At 36.2% G+C, this 15,661-nt stretch overlaps 4 protein-coding genes across 6 annotated transcripts; 2 read left to right on the forward strand and 2 right to left on the reverse strand.

Annotated features, from left to right (window-relative positions):
* The first annotated feature begins 1,617 nt into the window (after nucleotides 1–1,617).
* LOC106293933 (FBD-associated F-box protein At5g27750-like) lies at nucleotides 1,618–3,451 on the forward strand. Of its 2 annotated transcripts, XM_013729566.1 has the most exons (4): nucleotides 1,618–1,675; nucleotides 1,817–2,729; nucleotides 2,795–2,935; nucleotides 3,016–3,451. In XM_013729566.1, exons 2-4 carry the CDS (start codon nucleotides 1,821–1,823, stop codon nucleotides 3,304–3,306), a joined length of 1,341 nt encoding a protein of 446 aa, XP_013585020.1. In that variant the 5' UTR covers nucleotides 1,618–1,675; nucleotides 1,817–1,820; the 3' UTR covers nucleotides 3,307–3,451. The 2 variants fall into 2 exon arrangements, with proteins under 2 accessions (XP_013585020.1, XP_013585021.1); XM_013729567.1 differs by lacking the exon at nucleotides 2,795–2,935.
* A 128-nt stretch (nucleotides 3,452–3,579) lies between these two features.
* Nucleotides 3,580–6,438, reverse strand: LOC106344031 (putative pentatricopeptide repeat-containing protein At1g13800). The gene has a single exon (XM_013783402.1). The coding sequence runs from the start codon at nucleotides 6,376–6,378 to the stop codon at nucleotides 3,778–3,780; it is 2,601 nt and encodes an 866-aa protein (XP_013638856.1). The 5' UTR covers nucleotides 6,379–6,438; the 3' UTR covers nucleotides 3,580–3,777.
* Nucleotides 6,439–6,707: 269 nt separating this feature from the next.
* Nucleotides 6,708–8,683, forward strand: LOC106343996 (uncharacterized hydrolase YugF). 2 transcript variants are annotated; one of them, XM_013783367.1, is made up of 9 exons: nucleotides 6,708–6,970; nucleotides 7,064–7,158; nucleotides 7,240–7,387; nucleotides 7,476–7,571; nucleotides 7,661–7,750; nucleotides 7,862–7,954; nucleotides 8,037–8,132; nucleotides 8,209–8,274; nucleotides 8,357–8,683. In XM_013783367.1, the coding sequence occupies exons 1-9, from the start codon at nucleotides 6,806–6,808 to the stop codon at nucleotides 8,507–8,509; spliced, it is 1,002 nt and encodes a 333-aa protein (XP_013638821.1). In that variant the 5' UTR covers nucleotides 6,708–6,805; the 3' UTR covers nucleotides 8,510–8,683. The 2 variants fall into 2 exon arrangements, with proteins under 2 accessions (XP_013638821.1, XP_013638820.1); XM_013783366.1 differs by having other exon boundaries at nucleotides 6,709–6,976.
* A 68-nt stretch (nucleotides 8,684–8,751) lies between these two features.
* On the reverse strand, nucleotides 8,752–9,859 carry LOC106343997 (PLASMODESMATA CALLOSE-BINDING PROTEIN 4). Its single transcript, XM_013783368.1, has 4 exons — nucleotides 9,727–9,859; nucleotides 9,394–9,636; nucleotides 9,279–9,315; nucleotides 8,752–9,201 (listed from the first exon to the last, which is right to left on the reverse strand). The coding sequence occupies exons 1-4, from the start codon at nucleotides 9,776–9,778 to the stop codon at nucleotides 8,943–8,945; spliced, it is 591 nt and encodes a 196-aa protein (XP_013638822.1). The 5' UTR covers nucleotides 9,779–9,859; the 3' UTR covers nucleotides 8,752–8,942.
* Between the last annotated feature and the right edge of the window lie 5,802 nt (nucleotides 9,860–15,661).

Raw genomic sequence — 15,661 nt, forward strand, 5'->3', positions numbered from 1 at the left:
AATTATGTTAAATAAGTGTTATAGATCAAAGATTAACTTACTTTCTCATCAAGGAAGAGAACCGTGATTCCCACAAACTCCATGTCTTTCTTGAAGTTCAGGGAATCTCAGAAGCGAGGAAGCCAGAGGCTATGCTCTGACTACTACGACCGAGATAGAGAGATTCGAAGGTTGAGTGACGGACGCCGAGACGCCGGTTTGACGAATTGGAGAGGCAGAGAGAAACATTTTCTAGAAGTTGGTTAAATCTAAGAGGAATCAATGAGTTTTGTGGAGATGCAGATTGGGTTCATCAAAGATGAGAATCATATATATAGGGTTTATATAGGGGCTAAAGATCAGGAACATTTATGATCAAACGATTTAAGATGTAGACATAAAGAGTTCACCGGTGAAAAAATAGATTACTAATAGACACATGGCGCAACTCTGTAACTCAGACTTGTTTGAGACAGTGATGAAAAGAACTCAAACTCATGTTAAACGACAACAATTTACAATATGAGAAAACTATAATTGTTGCAAACTTGAGCTTTTTTTCATATAACGTGATGAATATCATTTAAAAATGAAACCCATAACGCACTTGTTGGCTCGACCCTCAGAGGAAGCCGAAGAAGCAAGAGCTTCCGACCTTCATAAATATATATTAGGTTCGACCATCAATGTACAAAGTATCATTTAGCTTAGTGGTATAAATATTGATGTTTATATCTCAATAACCCGGGTTCAAACCATAGATTTGACATTTTTCACACTTTTTAAAAGTGGAGCCCATAAAACGCTGACGTGGCGCGCTGAGGAGTGAGCAAAAACTCATCTATTATAATATAGATTTGCGTGAATCTTTCAATAGTATACCATGGAAATAAATATCAAAAATAAATGTTCCTTTTATTAAAAAATATCTTTATAATACATAATAATAAAAAAATATTCTCGGTTGAATTGGTACATTAAATTCTATACCAAATAATATCTATAGCTCTAATCTGGCTAACTTAATAAAACAAAGAAAATTGGTGACAATGATGCAACAAAGATTTTAAAATTTTCAAGAAAATTATTAGAGTTGATCTATCAATAGATCGTTGAATGAAAAATGTCTATACAATTACTTCACTTGATCTCTCCTTGTTTTATACTCCCTCCGTTTTTATTGATATAAGTCGTTTTAGAGAAATTTTTATGTTCCAAATTATATGACGTTTTCGGTTTTCGATATAAAATTTATTAACAGTTAATGTTATATGACCAATGATAATATACATTCTATTTTATTATTGGTTGATTTGTGGTTATGTAAATAATTAATGATGTTTTCATTTAGAAAATGTAAGAAATTAATGATTTTTTTAATTTGTGTGCACAGTTTTAAAACGACTTATATTAAAAAACGGAAGGAATAGTTATTTTCATTATAATATATGTTGTCTTGTATTTTCATACTATGTATTATTTTTGTATTTGTATATCACACTGTAATTAATAAATTTAAGTTGATAAAAGAAAATAAAGACAGCTTTTAATTTTGAAACGCTCGGAAACAGAACCGCTTCGAAACGTATTTATTTCCCTAAACTCGTTCCACCCAAAAAGAAAAAAAGTTCCCACCTTTCTCTCTCATTATTCGCACACTCTGGCCGTCAAAATCAGCCGGCGAATCAAATCTCCGGTAAGTTGTTCAAAAACCCAGATTCCGTTTTGCTTACATTAATCGCACTGTAGCCTGAATTAGAGAAACCCATCGTCTACGATTCGATAAAGGCCTTTCCTTTTTTTTTCTCACATTGTTGTTGTTTGTTGATGCTCTTAGGGTGATGCCTCCTAGGTGCGATAGGATCAGCGAATTGCCGGAGTCTTTGCTAACTCATATACTCTCGTACCTTCCCACTAAACACTCGGTGAAGACAAGCGTCTTATCGACTAGATGGAAGAATCTGTGGCTGAATGTTCCAGCTCTTGACTTAAACTGTGAAGACTTCCCTTATAAAGAAGAGGAAGAAGAAGCAGTCCTCGGTTTTCTTGACAGGCTTCTCGAGTTTGAACCTGGTTCACGCCTGCTAAAAGTTAAGGTGAAGTGCGGTAACGTGGAGATAAAGGGACTCAAGGATCGGATCAGTACAGTGATTCACCGTGGACCTCAAGTTCTAGACGTTGAGAGCTGTACTAAGTATTTAGACCCTGACACCGAAACCTACTATCCTTATCTCGAATTCATGCCTCTGAATCTGTACACGAGCAAGACACTGGTTTCCTTGAAGCTCACGTATTCGGGCGTTGAGGATCCTCCAGGTTTCGTTTGTATGCCTTGTCTCAAGTCCATGACTCTTGTACAAGTTCACTTTCGAGATGACTCGAGTCTGGAGAGACTCGTCTCAGGGTGTCCTCTTCTTGAAGAGCTGACCTTGATTAGGGATATCCATTCTTGTTTTGTGGGTGAGGTTGATAGATTTATGAGTGTGAGGTCAGGGAGCTTGAAGAGGTTTCGTGTTCCGCTCTGGTACGGATTGTCTTGCAGTTCGCAGTCGTCTGCGAAATGCAGACTTGAGATCGATGCTCCAGGGCTAGAGCATATGATTCTCGGAGAAGATCAATTTGATAGCATCGTGGTACAGAAGAAACTGACTTCTTTGTTCATGGTTGACCTTAACATCAAGTTTGGCGAGTTATTTCTCTATGGGATATCGAGTGTAGGACACATGATCATCTCTGAGAAAACACTCAAGGTATATTTACCCATCTATTCATGGACTTTGTCCCACTTATATATTTATATATCTTTGTATTGCAGGCCCTTGAGCTTTACTCGAGAGTAGAGTTGATTCCTAAATTCAATAACTTATCACGTTTAGTAGCCGTGTTCCCTGGCAATTTACTAGAGTTTCTGCCAGCCTTTCTTGAGTGTTTCCCCAATCTGAAACACCTAATCTTGGTAAAATCTATTAAATGACACTGTGGGGGGTTGTTTGTCTATGTTCATTATTGAAAACTCAGTCTTTTGTGTGTTTCCAGGAGGTTGTTTATTTCAGGGAGGAGGAGGATGCACTCGAACTTACAAATGTCCCCCAGTGCTTCTTATCAACTCTGGAGTGTGTTGCGCTAAAAAGGATTCATGACTGGGAGGAAGAGGAGATGAGAGTAGCCACTTACTTTCTTGAGAACGCTGCAGTCCTGAAGAAACTCACTCTCAGTCTCACTGATTATCCTCGACTTATCTCTGATGAAGAAATCTTCGAGGAGGTTAATAAAGTTACAAAACGTTCTCCAACATGTCAAATTCTTCCTGATTGGGAGTTATGTTGATGCAATCATGAACGAGAGTGAGCATTATCATTGCAGGAGTCTTCTGTTCTTGTCGTGAAAATTTGCACTTCTTTCTTAGTTCTGGTTGGATTACTTACTTAAGCCATGGTGGTTGATACAAGTTCTTCAGTCACTTTATGGATTTTCTTTTAACTCTCAGTCTCAGATGTCTTATAATGAACACATGTGATGTTGATCTAGTGAGATATTGGATTATGTACTTGGTTTATGACTTTATTACCAGTAAGATAATGTTTTGGAACGTTGGTTCAAGTTAATACAAAAGAATTTGTGTATATACAATACTGGAACATCTTATCTAATTTACATATCCCCTGAACTAGTACTTCTCAAGAACAATGAGCTCTCACATACACATTAGGCCGATGCAGATCCTATTTTATTATTTTCAACTAATTAACACAGAAACTCTGTTCTCAGTAGTTAGTACCTACGCCTCACCTGAGCTTTTCAATATAAGGCTTCTTGGATCTTTGTCCGAGATACACGTCTCTCGGTGTTAGATTTAGTATGCAGTAGTACTACATTCTTTGAAGCTTCAGCTGGTGGTGGCTCAATCCCCTTTTCCCGCATCTCTTGGAAAAATCTCTTCGCATCACGTACATATCCATTCCTAAGACAACCAGCTATTATCGCTCTGTAAGACACAACATCAGGCTCCACTCCACTTTCTTTCATTTCTCGGAAGATCCTTTCCGCCTCTTCTACTTCCCCAGTCTTGCACTTGTGATGAATCAAAACCGTGTAGTAGTGAACGTCTCGTTTAATTCGGAGGTCTCTCATTTCCCTCTTCACATCCAACTTAGGGTCGTGATTGAGTAAAACCGTGTACGTTACCACATCAGGACAGATTCTTCTCCTCTTCATTTCTAGAAAAAGATCATATGCTTTCTTCCGGTTGTTTAGCCGGTAATAGCTGTTGATCAAGGCAGTGTACGTTGCAACGTCAGGCACGATTCCTCCCCTCTTCATTTCTTGGATGGCGGCACGGGCTCTCTTCTCGTTGTTTAGACGGTAGTAGGTGTTGATCGCGGTCGTGTAGTAGAAAACGTCTGGTTTAACACCGCACGTTTTCATGTCTGTATCGATTTCTTCCGGATTGTTCTTGGCCAGAACTGTGTATGTTACCACATCAGGTCTGATTCCTCTCTTCTTCATGTCTCTGAAAAGAGCATCGGCCTGCTTCAGCTTGTTTAGCCGGCAACAGGTTTTGATCATGATTGTGTAAGTGAACAGATCAGGGACTATCTCTCTACCTTTTAAAACTTTAAGAAACCGTATGGCTTTCCTCACATCGCCAACTCGACACCAAGCACCGATTAGCTTTCCGTACATGCTCTTCACAGGCTCAACTCCAAGCTCCCACATTCTCTCCACTAACTTCTGAGCTTTGTCTATATCCTTGGCAGCGCAAAGACTAGCGAATAGTGTGAAATAAACATTCTTGGGGAGAGGGAAGTCAAGTTTAATGAACCGTTCAAAGGCCTCATCAAGACGGCCAGCTTCACAGTAACCTTTAACAATACCTCCTGCCACATTTCCCCCAGGTTTATCTTCCTCCAAACTCTGATACAAAGCTTCAGCCTCGTCTATTTTACCTGCAACAATCAGGCCTTGGATGACCATGCTGTGTGTAACGGAAGTGGGCTTCACACCTCTATCTTCCATTAGTTTCAGAACACCATAGGCATTCTCTGCATTCCTAGCCAATCCACCGGCGAGCACGTTGTACACAACGATATCAGGCGGCTTACCTTTGCTTTCCATCTCCATAATCAAGTCAATGGCTTGCCCACATCTACCATGCTGACAGCACCCACCTATCAAAGTCGTGTAGTTGACAACATCAGGATCTATCCCTTCACACGTCATTTCCCGGAACAGCTCAACAGCTTCATCTACTCTGCCGAGCTTTATCAAAGCATCAAAGGCGACGTTGTAGCAGAACCTATCAAGTGTAATGTTCAGGTTTCTAAAGGCTATAACCTGATCTAAAGCTTCAGAGAACTTCCCCATCTGACACCAGCACTGAAGCATGGAGCTCGCAATCACAGGGTTTATGATCCTTTCCCCTTTCTGGGCCACTTTATCGTTAACGAAACGCAGAGCTTTGGAGAAACTCATGTTCTTGCGATGCCCTTCGACTACTGCTGAGTAAACAGACACATCCGGATCGATCCCACATTCCTCCATGTCGTGAAGAGCGCTTTCAGCTTCCTCTAACTTCATCTCATTACATAAACCTTTAACAACTTTACCATATGCGGTTGCGAGATCACTCTCATCCACCAGGATGTTCGCATCCCTCAGCGGTCTGAGTAGAATATAACCCACAAGCGACATCTCATTCACGCAGAGCCCTTCGATGAAATCCATATAAAATCCACAATGTTTCCTCGTCTCTGAGCTCAACAACTTGCTATGAAACTTCTCCACTCCTTCGCCATCACCCTTCCTATACAATGCTTGAACCACAACAAGATAAGTATCAGCATCCGCATCCCACCTTAACTGGTCTATCCCCCAGAAAAGATGTATAGCTTCGTCAAACATTTCAACCTCAGCATAGGCCTTAACCAACGCGCTAGAGACTCTGCTCCGCAACAAAAAGGACAACTTCTCATCCTCTTCGGCATCACCAACGGCGTTCAACAAATCAACAACACTAAACCCACGCCCTTGGTCTCCTTTTCTAATAATCCCAACAAACAAACTACTCAGCTTCTCATCCAAACTCCAACTGCAAACGATTCTAATCACAGCTGCGTAAGCACTAACACTAGGCAAAGAATCCCCATTTCCTTCGATTCGTTTCAGAAACGACAGAGCTAGATAAGGATCATCTCTCATAGTGGTTAACACTCGCAATATCCCGACTTCGTTTAGCTCCAGTGAGTTAACATCAAAGTTACCTTCTTTCGATTGCTCCGAGTGTGAGATTGTGGAGTTCGTATAGGCGAGTGCGGGAACCGCGTACATGCGCGAAGAAGAGGGTGCTCTTCGGACCAGTACTCTCACGTGTGAGAGTAGTGGAATCGGAAACAACCGCATGGAATGTTGACCCGCCGATACCTGTGGCAGCTCGAGAAATTACTAATTGAGATATTTCCCGACCGGCGACGATCAGCTTCGAAGATTTTCTTACCAATCTAAGGGTTTTAGGAAAGGGGCACAAACCTCAAACCGAATCGAACCGATTCGACTCGGAATTAGTTTTTTTTTCTTTTTGTAACTAAACCGAACCAAATCGAAAAGAACGGTTTTGAAACCGGATAACCGAATTAAAATGATTTGGAAATGTTTTGACCAGTACGGCCCATTCGTAATGCCACGTCGGATTACTACAGCGTTTTTTTTTTTAAAACTACTTTCATTGGTCGTACTTGCCACGTGTGACATCTTCTCTATCAAGTACCAACCGCTAAGAAAGCAGCGTCGCCTGCTCTGCCACGACGAGGGAGCAAGAAGAAGCTCAACGATGCTCTCATCAGCGACAGCGACGGCGGCGCGGATTGATCGGCCGATGTTGAAACGTCCGTTCAAAGTGGTGGCGGTGAAATTTCCGAAGTTTCTGCCGAGAGATGTTGAGAGAATCAGAGACACGTTTGCTCTAAAGCTGGCAGCCAGAATCGAGAGGCTTCCCGTACAAGTGAAATGTTTTATTCTTCCACGTTAACATAGAATCAAGAACATGTAGTTTCTTTATGGTAGTGTCATGTGACGTGGGAATGTGTAGGTGAGCTTCTCGGAAGATAGAATCATGAGCAGCTGCGTGACGCCGCTGATGCGGAAAGAGACGAGTCCTGTCGTGCTTCTTCACGGTTTTGATAGGTAGTACTATTAAATCAATAATGTTGCGGTTTTCTTGAGTTAGAGTTTTAAAACTTTTCTTTGTAATAAAAAAAAAAACAGTTCTTGTTTAGAGTGGAGATACACTTATCCATTGCTGGAAGAAGCCGGTTTGGAGACTTGGGCATTTGATATCCTTGGTTGGGGATTTTCTGATTTAGAGAAACTTCCACCGTGTGATGTAGCTTCTAAAAGAGAGCATTTTTACAAGGTTTGTTCGTCAGTCATCTTTACATATGTGAGTTTCCTCCTCTGTTTTCGAAGTAAGAATTGATGTATCATCCTTGTATGATTCGTAGTTTTGGAAGACTCATATTGAAAGGCCCGTGGTTTTGGTTGGGCCTAGCCTCGGTGCTGCTGTTGCTATAGACATTGCTGTCAACCATCCTGAAGCGGTACATATAGACACATTAATTAATATAAGCTTTCATTACTTTTAATTTTGCATGTTCAAAAGATATTGAGTTTTGAGAAGAATATACAGGTTGAGTCTTTGGTTTTAATGGACGCAAGTGTTTATTCAGAAGGTACTGGAAACTTGGCAACTTTGCCCAAAGCAGCAGCTTATGCTGGAGTAAGTTCTCATTAAATTCTTCTATAAATACATAATTTCTCCTGATTGTTCTGAAGGATGATCCACTTGAGCGAAACTATTTTACAATCTTTTTAACCTGACCTTTTTAAGGTATATCTACTCAAGAGTGTTCCATTGAGGCTGTATGCAAACTTCCTTTGCTTCAATGGTGTCTCATTGGAAACTAAATGGGACTGGACAAAGGTATACACACTTTTCATAGGAATTATTTATCACCGAGAAGCTATGTCTCAGTCTGATTTTCATTTCTCAAGCTCAAATCTAGATTGGTCGCTTGCATTGTTTGTATCCTTGGTGGGAAGATGCAGCTGTTAGTTTCATGACTAGCGGAGGATACAACATTACTTCTCTTATTAAAAAGGTAACTTCTTTTATCATTGAAAAAAATAAGTGCATTCTTGTTCTATTGCAGGCTACTCAAAAGATTGTGTCTGCAGGTTTCACAGAAGACACTGATAGTATGGGGAGAGGATGACCAAATCATTAGCAACAAACTCGCTTGGGTTAGCTTTTTTGGCTGTCTCTTCTTTTACCATACACAAAATGTTCTCTTTAGGCCTAAAATCACCTCTTCTTCAAATGCAGAGACTACATGGAGAGTTACCTAACGCAAGTGTGAAACAAATATCAGACTGTGGACATCTTCCTCACGTCGAAAAACCAGCTGCTGCAGCTAAACTGATCACAGAGTTTGTTAGAGAGACTTTCCAGTGTAAAGAGGTTGAAAGTATATCTTAGAGAGCCTTGAACCATTATTTAAGGTGTGTGTTTTCACCAAAATATTCTCTTTTAAACAGTAGTTGGTACTTTACTTCACTCATTGTTGTTTGGTCAATGATTGATCCTGAAAATTTATTTTTGTATACAATTTAAAACAGTATATTTTTACACAAGCAAGGTTGTTGTTGATAAGTCTTTATCATTAAATAACTCTCCACTTCCTTGGTCATTTGTTTTCCATTCTCATCACTGAGAGATTTATGTTCTGTTTTCTTGTTTTTTTTTTAAAATTAGAGCAACCTTAGTAGATGAAAGAACATAGAAAAAACACACAACAAAGCACCTAAGCTTATTTTTTCTCCACTCAAAAGAGAATCAAAGAAGACAAGAACCTAAGCTTATTTTTTCTGTCTCTCTACACATGGCAAAATCCCAACCTTACATCAAAACCTCACAGAAACGCTAGTGATGAGAAGCAGAGTGTTAAAACAGAGGAAATGACCAAACTAGAAGCACCATTGCTTGGAGTAAAGCCTCCGGTTCCGGGTGGACTAGGCGCAGGAGGAGCTCCTGGAAATGTAGTAGTTCCGTTTGTCGGAGTTGGTGTTGCTGGTCCCACTGGTGTTGCTGGTCCTGCTGGTGGTGTTGGTCCAGTTGGTGGTGGTGTTGGTCCAGCTGGTGGTGTAGTTGAAGGAGGCGGCCCTGCAGAGCTGTTATAAAAAACCGAAATGTTTTTTTGTCATATTGATGTGAATGAGATATTTAGTTTAATAGAATTGATTATTACCTTGGGCTTGAAGGAAATATGCAACCAGTAGCCAAATCTGTACAAAAGTAATTCATCAAGGCTCACAACTTTAGTCATCAAAGCTATATAGACTTTTAGGGGTGTGTGACTTTACTGGAAGGTGGGTTTAGATTGGTAGTAGCAGTTCCAGAGAAGTTGCAGCTTCCTGAGACTTGAGCTGCGTTCTGGAAGTAGCTGTTAACAGCCCAATCACAGTGGCTTTTGACTGTGATTGGTTGATAACAAGGACCCTTCTCTTGGATTGGATTACAATCTGCTAAGGTTCCACATGCATAGTCTATTGCTGTTTGAAGCTCTTTCTCTCCTATCCCATCGTTGCAGAGACAGTAAATTGCACCTACAGAAATAGATCATTCCTTTACATAAAAGCTTAAAATAATAGGACAAGAGAGGGATTAATCAGGAAGTTGGAAGAAGATAGACTTACTTGAAGGTGTTATCAAGGCCAAGAGAAGCAAGAGACCTAGAAATACTTTCATGATGATTAGTCTTATGATCTCTCTTTAGGGGAAGCACAAAATAGACTTTGACCTTCGACCAACAACCAGGCAGACACCAAAACAAAGATGATGACTTAGAGAGAGAGAGATATAGAGAATTTAAGAGTTATGGACAATGAAAGGTGATTTAATAAAATATCTACAGAATAAACTGATTATGAGAAGTATACATCATTTTAGGAAAAAATGGGGAAAAAAAAAAGAAAAGGTATATTTTCTCTAGGTTCATTTATAACGTACAATAGAAAAGGAAATTGACGAACTACCATTATGCATGGGGAGATATCCGGGGGCCTCTCTGGTTGTTTTTCTTTTTTTGCAACTTCGGCTGCCTCTCTGGTTGTTGCATAACGCAACTTTGGTAATTATGCATTTAACGCATTTCTGTTAATGTTAATTATTCGTAGATTTGGTTGATATGCTAGATATCTTTAGGACCCAAAATCACAACACTTCATCACTTTTGTAAATTTTCCTTTTTATTTATGTAGTTTTGGTTTTATTTATAGATTACTATATTCTGTTAACATATTTGGGACATGTGTCGCCTACAAAATCCTGATGTATACTATTTCTATAATTTACATATTGATGAGTCACAATTTTAAATGGGGTTTGTCACATCTTGATGAAACATTTCAAAGTTTAATAATATAATGCTATTGTTATTGCTGACAATACAAAGGAAAATATAACTTTTTAAACGGTAATTCTGTTGTACACGACTGAAACGGCCGTTATAAAGTCTTTGGTTTGAACTTTTATTTAACAATGGTTTTGACTAGGGGTGAGCACTTCGGTTATTTTCTCGGTTTGGGTTCGGTTTGGTTTGGTTAGTTCGGTTCTAGTATTTTTTTTCCAATTGAATAAACCATAGTTAGTTATAGTTAGTTTGGTTTGGTCCGGTTCGGTTTGTGTTCGGTTCGGTTTATATTCGGTTCGGTTTATATTAGATTCGGTTTGGTTGGATTTATTTTTTGGATCAGTCTATTTAGGTTCTTCTTAGTTTAATTTTTTTAAGAGAAATTTTTTTAAAGCATAAATTATGTAAACATAAACTATGTGAACTAAATTCAATATAAAACTGAACCAAAAACTTTTAAATAGTCACAAAAATATATAAGAATTAAAAAAAATGTAGGTTAACTAAAATAATAAAAAAGACTAACATCATTAGTAATGTCTCTTATATCATTATTATAAAGTTTGCAATGAATCATCTTCCATGTGATGCCGTGGAGAAGAACTTTTGTTTTTAATAAAATTTGCCTTATGTTTTAGGTTTAAATTTAACATTTATATTTGCATATATAAGAATATAAAGATACAGACTTTTCTATTTTTTTTAATCAAATATTTTAATGATTACATATTCGGTTAGAAGAATATATGTTAATAAATGAAAAATGGAAAATTTGTGGGATAGTATTAGAATTTTAGTATATTGGAATTACTAATATTTTTAATTTAAATAATTACAAAAACAAATCGGTTTTTCGGTTCGGTTTAAAATCGAACTATTCGGGTCGGAGAAATCTTCAACCGAATGGTTCGGTTTCGGTTCGGTTGGTCCGGTTTGACTCGGTTCGGTTTTTTTTCCCACAAAACCAGTGGCAGAACCAGAAATATTAATTTACTATTTAAGTTAGAAATATATGTATTATTATCACAGAAATGTTTTTTTTACAAATTAATGGGCCATGTGAAAAATTTACATAAATTATTGGGATCAAATACTAAATTTTGACTAAATATTATAGTAATTTAAGAAAAAAAAGTATACTAAAAAAACATTTCTTCATTTTAATGGGGTCACTTGACCCCACATGTCCCTGTGTGCCTCCGGCCCTGGTTTTGACTATGATCCTTACTGGTACACTGGTGACTGTGGGACGAAACTTTTAGTGTAAAGGTAATAATTTGTCTACAAAAACAAAATATTGCTGTAGTATACTATGCGCGGTTGTGTGACTTGTGATATGTGTGACTTGATGACCAAACAGAAGAAGATGAATTGAATAAGAATATACTATGAAAGGTGGATGTTTTTCTCATAATAGTTTTCTCTTTTCACGAGGTAACTAAAAGTATAAGTCATGTGGCGCTTGTGGGCCTGTGCCCCAGTGGTATTAACTGTGAAGTCCGATAGCCATTTAGGTTCAAATTTTTGAAGAATTAAAATTTCGGTATCGCCAGAAATAGATAATCATGGACAGAAAAACTAGGCCCTTAATATGTAGTTAGTTTGAACCTATTTCGATGGGATCACGATACCTCTGTATAATTTCAAAAAAAATATGTCATTTGTAGTGATAACTTTTTCGATAGGTTATTTGTTTGTTTTGTCGATTACGTACATCTGATGTGATATTGTTTGAATTTGAAACGTTGTATATCTCGGTTTACTATTCAAAACAATTAAAAGATTTTCATGGGAAAATAAATTTAAGAAAATTTGAAAAGTGAGGAAAAGAAAAGATTATTAAAGAGTCAACATTAATTTGTTTATTTCGAAAAAAAAATAGTTTGTTTGTGAGCTGAAGTAGCCACCGATGTTGAATGACAAGCAACAAGCAACGAGTTACATGCATGCTACTCCTAAAGAAAACATATTTTCTAATGTAGCTAGTTGCCAATAAGGTACTTGACTGTTTATTTAAATAATTTTTTTTTTGAATAACCCGGTTTATCCTGGCCTCCACCGAAGTGGGTCCAGAGTCAGGGCCGGCTTAGATAGGGGACCGAGCGGTGCGACCGCCCCGGATCCAATCCGTTGTCTCCTTATTTCTTAATAGATAAGGGTCTGATTTGTTTTTAAAAAATACATGTATTTTTATATTAAAAATAAGAAAAAAGGCCCAATTTTTTTTCTATATGAAAGTATTTTTTTATTTCCATAGATTTATTTTTAAAAATATTTCTGGTATTTTGAAAAAAAAAACATATATCTATCAGCTTTTTAACGAAAAATAATAGTTTGGAAATTAATTTTTTTTTTTGCCCCAGGGTCCATGACACCATTAAGCCAACCCTGTCCAAAGTAGCGGTGAATGTCTATAGTAAGTAGCCTACGTTATCGGCCGGAGTACGCCTCGGTCACCGGACTTGACTTTGGGAGAACCCATATGTTAAATTTTATCCCCAATGGCCAGCAGATTTCGAACCTGGATCCGTATTGGGACCGAATCTCCCTCGAGACCACTGGCCATCCTCACTTGGTTAAATACAAAGGAATTTTGTTAATAACTATATTCTCTTTTAACTCCGTTTATACCGTGATTGCCTATGGTCTACGTATAACTAAGTTATAACATCAATGGAGCTAAAGTATAAACGAATATATTGTTTTCTTAATATCTCCATCGACATTTCCTTTATTTTCTTGTATACATCCATGTACAATAATCCCTATGATCTTGAGACCTGCAACACAGTGTTTAGGTTATTAGTTATTACAGAAGGAGATTCGACGTGTGACTGTCTGACTGATTACTTGTCACACAATCAGAATTCAGAAAGATAATCCAAACGGCTGTTCTTAAGTTTCTATAGTTGTCACAGGTTTCTATTTTTCGATAACCATTTTCCTTTTCTTTTCTCTCTCGAGACCTCATTTTACAAGTAAGTCGTTGGATTAAATCTCTTCATGGTCGTAAAGTTTTCAAAAAAAAATTTCTTACGTAGAAGTTTTGTTTAATGATTGTTGATAATGTTGTACTAGGTGATTTTTCCGTACTCATGCACGGATATAAATATTTATAAAATAAATATATTATAATAATTGATTGCTATTTTTTTTAAATTTTAAATTAAATATATAAAAATATTAATAATATTATATTACTTTAGTTAGACATATGATTTTAGATATGTTATATCTAGTCAGTTTTGTTTTTTATAGTCGATTTGGTTATTATTTGGGTATATTCGATTGCATCTATTTTTCTGAATTCAACTATTAAATGTTTTATTCTAAATATAATGAAATTTTCATTAATTTTCTTATTTGCATTTAGGTCGGTTGTTATCTTAAATATGTAAATATATTTTAGGAAAATTATGTATATACTTTAAGATATATTGTTCTTAGAATAAAAGAAAAAATAAACTAAAGTGTGTTACCAAATTACATAAATTAATATAATGATAATACTCTAAAGTCCCATGCATATATATAAGTACATACATAAGTAACTCATACATTTTTGGAAGTTCATGAAGACATATCGATATTTACAATAATTAAAATATTTATAAATTCTAAATAATTTTATGCCTTAGATTTATTGAATGGTAAATTGAAATTTATTTTAAATAATCTTAAAATGAGGATTCAGATTTGCTTTGATATCTTGATTATATATTGAGTTATACAAACATAAAAATTTAAAAGCAAATTATATATTAAAAAAACATATAATTTTAATAATGATAAAATATAATATATCTCCCTGTTGAAAAGAAAGATAGAAAATGTATAATTGCACGTCATCAAATTTTAACGAAAATGTATAATTGCACGACATCAAATTTTAACGAAATTATTGCATGTCATCAAAATTTTTTTTTTAACGAAACAATAAAATAAGTCTGCTATAAAAAAGCTGCAATACTTGATGGCAGTTTTAATAAACTGTTGCAAATTTGTTTTTTACCGAAAACTTAGGTGGGGTATTGGATTTAGAAATTTGATAGAATTAGAAGGAATTATAGTTTTTATTAAATTCCACTGTTATTCAATTATTGATTTCATAAATTCTTTTAAATTCTTGTGTTATTGGATTAAGCATTTGTAATCATTTTTTTAGTTACTTTAAATTCTGTTGTTATTCAATATTTGATAGATTTTGTAGTAATGTTATTTGATAAGAATTTAATGGAAAATGTCCATGAAAATACAAAGAATCAATTCTTGGCTATTATGGGGAGATTTGTTATGCTCCTGGGAAAACACAATAATAACATCTCTCTGTACTTCTCATCTGTTCAAAAAGTACATAAAGAATGAACAAAATATATTCTAATCGAATAATATATCATAAAATCTAACAAAATAGTGCCTACCATTTTTAAAAAACCTTTTTTTATTATAGATCTATCATACTCAACCATATAGCAACGAATCCCTATAAAATAGTTCTTATCTTTTTCTAAAAAAACAAAACCTAGATCACTTCTCTTATATATACATCACTGCATATCCAGTCATTCTCAAAGCAAAAAAATTCATCAAGAAAAAGTATAGTTTTTCCAAAAGTTAAACTACTAGTTTTTGTTTCTGTTATCATTACTTCATGGCGTTTTTTCCAGTAGTCTCCATTTGTTATTTAATAAATCTTTGTTTTTGTCTATCATGACTTTTTATTTCTGTATTTTATATGTTTAATCACTTACGTGTGTATATATCATATAATCTGCTTTTATATGAATGTAAAAGATGACTAATAAAAGTATATTATTTCTGTATTAGGATGGAAACTGGAGAACCGTCGCTACCAAAAAAAGCTAGAGCTGGATATCTGCAATGGACATCTCAAGAGAATCAATTGTTGATGCGTCTTCTAGTTGATGGTATCAGGCGGGGATGGCGTGATTCAAATGGCTCCATGACCAAAACAACAGTCGAGGCGAAGATATTACCGGTTCTAAACAAACAGCTTGGATGCAATAAGAGTTACAAGCATTACATGAATCGAATGAAATCTTTGAGAAAAGAATATAATGGTTATGCTGAGCTTTTCCGATGTAGCTCTGGTTTTGGCTGGGACCCTATCACAAAACGATTCACAGCTCCAGATGAAGTATGGAAAGAATATTTTAAGGTAATTTTTGTAACTCCTCTTCAAAGTTTTATTAACTTTT

The sequence above is a fragment of the Brassica oleracea genome, chromosome C5 (genome assembly GCF_000695525.1).
Source record: "Brassica oleracea var. oleracea cultivar TO1000 chromosome C5, BOL, whole genome shotgun sequence".
Taxonomy (NCBI): Eukaryota; Viridiplantae; Streptophyta; class Magnoliopsida; order Brassicales; family Brassicaceae; genus Brassica; species Brassica oleracea.

What these genes read in the sequence shown, in the direction of transcription:
- LOC106293933 (XM_013729566.1), top strand. Translation starts at nt 1,821, where the DNA reads ATGCCTCCTAGGTGCGATAGGATCAGCGAATTGCCGGAGTCTTTGCTA. An exon ending in TCTCTGAGAAAACACTCAAG is followed by an intron (nt 2,730 to 2,794) that starts GTATATTTACCC and finishes TTTGTATTGCAG; the next exon opens with GCCCTTGAGCTTTACTCGAG. An exon ending in ATCTGAAACACCTAATCTTG is followed by an intron (nt 2,936 to 3,015) that starts GTAAAATCTATT and finishes GTGTGTTTCCAG; the next exon opens with GAGGTTGTTTATTTCAGGGA.
- LOC106344031 (XM_013783402.1), bottom strand. Translation starts at nt 6,378, where the DNA reads ATGCGGTTGTTTCCGATTCCACTACTCTCACACGTGAGAGTACTGGTC.
- LOC106343996 (XM_013783366.1), top strand. Translation starts at nt 6,806, where the DNA reads ATGCTCTCATCAGCGACAGCGACGGCGGCGCGGATTGATCGGCCGATG. An exon ending in TCGAGAGGCTTCCCGTACAA is followed by an intron (nt 6,977 to 7,063) that starts GTGAAATGTTTT and finishes GGGAATGTGTAG; the next exon opens with GTGAGCTTCTCGGAAGATAG. An exon ending in CTGTCAACCATCCTGAAGCG is followed by an intron (nt 7,572 to 7,660) that starts GTACATATAGAC and finishes AAGAATATACAG; the next exon opens with GTTGAGTCTTTGGTTTTAAT.
- LOC106343997 (XM_013783368.1), bottom strand. Translation starts at nt 9,778, where the DNA reads ATGAAAGTATTTCTAGGTCTCTTGCTTCTCTTGGCCTTGATAACACCT. An exon ending in CAATCTAAACCCACCTTCCA is followed by an intron (nt 9,316 to 9,393) that starts GTAAAGTCACAC and finishes ACTTTTGTACAG; the next exon opens with ATTTGGCTACTGGTTGCATA. An exon ending in ATATTTCCTTCAAGCCCAAG is followed by an intron (nt 9,202 to 9,278) that starts GTAATAATCAAT and finishes TTTTTATAACAG; the next exon opens with CTCTGCAGGGCCGCCTCCTT.